Source organism: Cebus imitator, unplaced genomic scaffold, assembly GCF_001604975.1.
Source record: "Cebus imitator isolate Cc_AM_T3 unplaced genomic scaffold, Cebus_imitator-1.0 Scaffold41, whole genome shotgun sequence".
In the NCBI taxonomy this organism is placed as follows: Eukaryota; Metazoa; Chordata; class Mammalia; order Primates; family Cebidae; genus Cebus; species Cebus imitator.
The window spans coordinates 9177120-9183810 of NW_016107356.1; the positions used below are offsets into that span (position 1 = coordinate 9177120).

Below are 6691 nucleotides of genomic sequence, written 5' to 3' on the forward strand. Positions count from 1 at the left end.
AAAAAAAAAAAAAAAAAAAGATATCCCTCAAAAAACAAAAGGACAAGAGTCACCAGCTCCCACACAAAGTAAAACATGGGAACCTAATTTTAACAGTGTTAATAAGGAGCAACTACCAATAGGTCACTGAATCAATAAGGCCTGTGTTATAACAGCCTCTTCTCCCTAAAAAACGGAAGCAAGTGGCACATACTTATCTGAGAACCAGTTTCATCAATACTGTTGTTTTATCTGTCCAAAGATGAGTAGCAATATGTTACCAGTTTCACTACCTTTTGGAGTTTTGGATAACATTTCTATGCCATTATATTTACACTTTTTAATGAGTTAATTTTATGTGAAATGGCCATTCTAACTCTGTAAAATCAAGTTCGTACATAATAAAGCTTGCCCATAAAAATTTTTTAATTCCCTTTAATTATTTCAACTTATCAAGGACTGATAGTATTCACTTTCATACTGAGACGTAACATTTTTATATGTAATGAAGATTTTTTAATTTGTTTATGAACAAGGTTTATCAAATTTCTAGTATACATACTTTTCATTCTCTATCACAGATAATTCCACAAAAATAGTAAGATCAAATTTATCTTGAAATTGCAATACAATTCTCTGAGCTACAGCAGAGAATGTAAGTCAATTTCTGCTACTAAAAACAAAGCATTTGGGAGGCAGAGGCAAGAGGATCACTTGAGCCCAGGGGTTTGAGGAAAGCCTGAACATAGGCACTATAAAAAATAAACATAAAAATTAGCCAGACTTGGTGGCACGCACTCATAGTCCTAGCTACTTGGAAGGCTGAGGTGAGGGGACTGCTCGAACCTCGGAGGTCAGGGCTGAAGTGAGCCATGATGACACCACTGCACTCCAGCCTGGGGGATGCAGTAAGACCCTGTCTCAAACAGAAATAAAATTAAAAATAAAGCAGACATGATTTCTAAAAGACAAAATGTGGAAACATTTCTCAGAAAAACTGATATGAAAAAGTACAAAGTTAAACTCAGGAAACAAATTCTAAAGTAAAATTTACAACTTTTTTTTTTTTTAGATGGAGTCTTGTTCTGTCGCCCAGGCTGGAGCTCAATTTTCTTTTTTAACCTTAACAATAAAGTATGTTTGCTTACCCTAATCTCCAGTCTTAGCTCCAAGCTTACTTTAAAATTTTTTCAAAAATCCTATCCACAGAAAAGTACAATTTCCACATTTAACATGCTTCAGTTAATTTTATCTTTTTTATTTACAGAAGCTTTTAAATGCGACACCTAAGAAGGTCAACGCTTTGAGCAATAGAAGAAGCACATGTTATTCTTTGCTACATAAATGTAAGGATAAATTTATCTGGATATCTGTTCACCAGATACAAAGTAGGCAGCTACTCACTTAAACCACAGCTCTTCATAATAGAAGGTAGCTATAATCCCCTCAACAAAATAACCACTGAGAGACAGAGACACAGATCAAACACTTACGATGCACCTACTTCTAACAATCCCAACTTACCCTGAGATTCTAGTAGACATATCCAATAAAATGCTCCTCCATTCTAACTGCTCAAATCTCCAAATCCGTGCTGTTCCATCTCTGCTACCACTTAGGAACCTTAAAACATTTAGAACAGGATCTTATTATATTCACACACTTTCCAGCAAGGGCTACAGTAAAAATCACATGGAAAAAAAGTCTGTAATGTAGCTGTCCTGACAACAGGACAATCCAGTTAATTCAAAAGACAGGTATAACGTTAATTCAAAAGACAGGTATTTAGAGCGTATCTGGGTGGGGAAAAAATCTGATTTGCTATGATTTGCCTGGCCCTATGAAATAAAACACACCTCAAACTCAATCAATAGCTCTTCAAACAGATTAAGTTTTGAGAATACAACGTGCAAGAATGCAGAGAAGAAAAAAAACAAAAGTTTTGAAGTATAGGAAAATAAGCGCAATAGCTCCATTTTAAACATCTTAGTTATTAATTCAAATTAATTCATGCTGGATGCTGTGTAAAAATCAATCAATCTATTAACAAATTAAGGTGTCAACAATTAGCTTAGCAAAGGTACCTGACACACAATGGAGACAAAGGAGGAGGATATCATTTAAGTAATAATTTCTTTGCAGGATATATCACAGTGGTTTCTTGGAAAAACTTTTTTTAACTACCCAAACAGACCAGTCTGACCAACATGGAAAAACCCTGTCTCTGCTAAAAATACAAAATTTAGCCAGGCCTGGTGGTGCATGCCTATAATCCCAGGTACTTGGGAGGCTGAGGTAGGAGAATCACTTGAACCCGGGAGGTGGAGGTTGCAGTGAGCCAAGATCGCGCCATTCACTGCACTTCAGCCCAGGCAATAAGCGAAACTCTGTCTCAAAAAAATGGAAAATAAATAAATAATGAGAGAAAAATATACAAAAAATGACAGGTTAGCTATACTAATACATAGCACATTATATTTGCCTAATAGCACACACACACAAATGCACACACTTACCGATCACCATTGTTACAAAATTGGATACTATCTACTTTATCCTAAAGTAGAAAAGGGGGAAAAGGACAAATTAAGAAATGAGTATCTACACGGTCTGTGAATTTGAAAAAAACCGAAGTTTTAATACCAGAAGGCTATTTGCCTTAACAAGCAAAATTTGTACTTGTATTGCTTAGCCTCATCATTCAACATGTTTCATTGGATTAACTACAAACCTAAGACTACTACTAAAATACAGCTTTGATTTAAATGAAAGGCATATCCAACAGGAAAAAAAACCTTGCTTCTAAAATTAAAGTCATATTTATAATTACATCTGTTTAAAATGACTTATATGAAAGTGAAATGTGTGGCAAGTTGATCAAAATATAGACTTTAAAGCACCTAAAAACAAGGCATTTTCATCTGTACACAAAAAATACTGTTTTATTTCAATCTGTATTTCACAAATAACCCCTGGGTGTGGCCCAGCTTCCCAAAAGCTTCAAACAGAAGAAAAGATGACCTGATCCCTGACCAGTACTTCAGAACACTGACAGTTTTCTATCTTACTGTATATTAATAAAACTGCATTCTTATTTCATGAGCTTGGGTAGATAAGCAGGCCCACTTAAAATCAACCCACCCAGATCAACTATCATAATCTAGATTTTGAACATAAAGCTAAAATAACCACGGTAAAATATTAGGCCTCTCAAGTGCTAATCTGAGATGCCAATGACATCCCTCCCCTTTAGATATAATTCCTCACATGCTTAAAGTTAGAATGAAATTAACAAAAACTATATTATACCTGGATACTTTCATTGTTATAAATATACGAATATCTCTAGCAAAATTTTAACTGTCAAATATAATTTGACAAAAATTTAAGACATCATTCACAAGAATGACTTATCTCAGAAATGCAACTATGATTTAATATCTTAAAACTAAGTCCCATCAAAAGGTTGTAAATGACGATTCATCTGTTCAACAGAAAAAAAATTAAAATTAAAATTAGAACGAGTAACAATGTCTCTTAGCAATAATAGGAATAGCAATAACAATCTAAAGGATTCTAAAACGTGGATGCTTACAGTGTGGCTTTCAAGTTCCGCGATTTTTTCAGGTGCTTCAAAACCCAAAAAATACATTCTGATTACATGATCAGTACTACCTGTGGCTAAAAACATACCACCTGAAAGGAAAATGTTAAGGTTTAAACATCTAATTTACAACAAATACCTGAACAAATCAAATTTCTATATTAAAATATAAAACAAGATCCTTTAAAACTAAGTTTATCTCAACAGTTCCATTTTTTAACTCACTATATAAAGCTTACAAAACCATATTTGCAGCTTTAATAAAAAAAATTAATTCGATCTGGATATGTTCACAATCTCTTTTTTTTTTTTTTTGAGACGAAATCTCGTTTTGTCACCCGGGCTGGAGCCCCCAGTGGTATGATCTCAGCTCACTGCAACCAGGTTCAAGTGATTCTACTGCCTCAGCCTCCTAAGTAGCTGAGACTACAGGTGCATGCCACCACGCCAAGCTAATTTTTTGTATTTTTAGTAGAGACAGTGTCTCATGTTGGTCAGGATGGTCTTGAACTGCTGACCTCAGGTGATCCACCCACCTCAGCCTCTCAATGTTGGGATTACAGGCCCAAGCAACCTGGTGCGACCGGGAACATGGTCTCACTCTGTCACCCAGGCTGGAGTGCGGTGGTGAGATCACAACTCACTGTACCCTCAACCTCCTGGACCCAAGCAATACTCCCACCTAGTCTCCTGAATAGCTGGGACCACAGGTGTGCACCATGCCCAGGTAATATTTGTCTTTTTTTTTAAAGATGGGGTCTCCCTATGTTGCCCGGGCTGGGCTTGAATTCCTGGGCTGAGGCAATCCTCCCACCTTAGCCTCCCAAAGGACTGAGATTACAGGCATGAGTCACTGTGCCTGGCCTCCTGCTCTATATTATTAAGGGTGGCAATATGATGCCAATTAAGCACCAGTAATCTAAAAATATATTTAAGAAAAGGGGTTCTGAGGGCCAGGCACGATGGCTGGCACCTGTAATCCCATTACACTTTGGGAGGCCAAGGTGGGTGGATGACCTGAGGTTGGAAGTTCAAGACCAGCCTGACCAACATGGGGAAACCCTGTCTCTATTAAAAATACAAAAAAAATTAGCTGGGCCTGGTGGCACATGCCTGTAATCCAAGCTACTCGGGAGACTGAGGTGGGAGGACTGAACCCAGGAGGCTGAGGTTGCAGTGAGCCAATATCGCGCCACTACACTCCAGCCTGGGCAACAAGACTAAAACTCTGTCTGTCTCAATAAAAAAAGGGGAGGGGGGCTCTGCTTTCTAAACAACATTACATACCTAGCCCTAGCTTGTTGAAGTTTTTAGATTGTATGAGGGAAAAGTCTTTGATCTAGCCTAAAAACAGAAAGGTTACCACACAAGTTCACTGTACAAAAAATGAAAAAGAGTAATTTCACCAAGATATTATGTGTGAGAAATAAATTTAAACTATGAAACATACAGTTTAGCCTATTCGAAGAAAATCACAATTTTAGATTATCATACACATAGGACTGGCATAGGAATCACTTGTGTGGACACCTCAAGCCTCCCTTTTACCAGCCATCTCTTACATCACTGACTGATTACTACTAGAAATCAGAGAAAGGCAGAATGGAGGACTGGAAGACAAGAATAAGGCTAACAAAATGATCATCATAAATTCAACCTAATAAACATCGTAAGTCATTTAACATGTATCTAATAAAGGTTCTTAGCAATAAGGTAGTCATTTAATAAATGCTTTAAAAAAAAAGAAAAACTAAGAAAAAATGTGAAGAAGTTCTTACCAACACTAAAAGAAGAACAAAGCATTTGAACGCCTGGCCTAGGCTTTTCAGTGAACTTCAGGGGACGTGGGCTTTAAAAGAAGAAGATGTTGCTTTAAAATATCTTATTTTACCACATTAACACAGTTTAAAATATTGGCTTTAATATGGCATATTTAAATATTATAATTTTTTTAATAGACAGGGTCTCACTATGCTGCCCAGACTAGACACAAACTCTTGGGCTCAATGGAGCCTCCAGCCTCAGCCTCCCTAGTAGCTGGGGAACACAGGCACAGGACACCCAGCTATAATCTTATTTCTTTAATAGCTTATTGCATGTCAAATATTTCCACGTATTACGAGGTACATTTTACAAAATATAAAAAGATCAAATTAATCATATTTCCTTTAACCCAATACACTCAAAATATCAATATGTAATCCAAATTAATAAAATTATAAGATACTTTAGATTCTTTCATATCAAATCTTTGAAATTTTCCAGTGTGTATCTGACACTCAAAATACATCTCAATTTGACAATTCAGTTTTCATCAAAAATATTTTATCTATATTTGGATTTCCCAAAACTTGTTGAAAACTTCACATACTCAAGTTGTTCAAGATATACTTAATACTTTTCTAATGGGCAGGCACAGTAGCTCACACCTGTAATCCCAACGCTTTGGGAGGCCAAGGTGGATGGATCACCTGAGGTCAGGAGTTCGAGACCAGCCTGGCCAACCTGGTGAAACTTCATCTCTACTAAAAATACAAAGATTAACTGGGCGTGGTGTCATGAACCTGCAGTCCCAGCTACTCAGGAGGCCGAGGTAGTATAAGCACTTGAACTTGGGAGGCAGAGGTTGCAGTGAGCCGAAATCATGCCACTGCACTCCAGCCTAGGCGACAGAGCAAGACTCCGTCTCAAAAAACACAAAAGAAAAAATAAGGAAAAATGAATTTCTAATAACTGAATCAACTACAAGTTTTTAAATTTAAATTATCAATTCAGTTCCTCAATTGCACTAGCCTCATTTGAAGTGCTTAATGATCATGTGTGACCAGTAACTACTTATTACATTAGACAACATACATCTACAAGACAGGTCTTAAGACTCTCAAACGTTCACGCCTGAATTTCCAATTATACACCTATTTTTTTCAATGCCTTACTCTGTCTTTACAAAAATGCTAAGATAGAAAAGCTATGCTTCTTTTACAAATTAAACTATCAGGCCGGGCGCGGTGGCTCAAGCCTGTAATCCCAGCACTTTGGGAGGCCGAGGCGGGTGGATCACAAGGTCAAGAGATCGAGACCATCCTGGTCAACATGGTGAAACCCCGT

General features: G+C 36.9%; 1 protein-coding gene across 1 annotated transcript in view; it reads right to left on the reverse strand.

The window, feature by feature from the left end:
* The window catches only part of BRWD1 (bromodomain and WD repeat domain containing 1), a 142346-nt gene that overhangs the window by 102010 nt on the left and 33645 nt on the right, over positions 1 to 6691 (reverse strand). The window contains exons 10-13 of the mRNA XM_037737689.1: positions 5362 to 5432; positions 3575 to 3675; positions 2496 to 2536; positions 1504 to 1602 (exon numbers count right to left, since the gene is read on the reverse strand). Coding sequence (XP_037593617.1) covers positions 1504 to 1602; positions 2496 to 2536; positions 3575 to 3675; positions 5362 to 5432 — 312 coding nt within the window. The remainder of the gene's footprint in view (positions 1 to 1503; positions 1603 to 2495; positions 2537 to 3574; positions 3676 to 5361; positions 5433 to 6691) is intronic.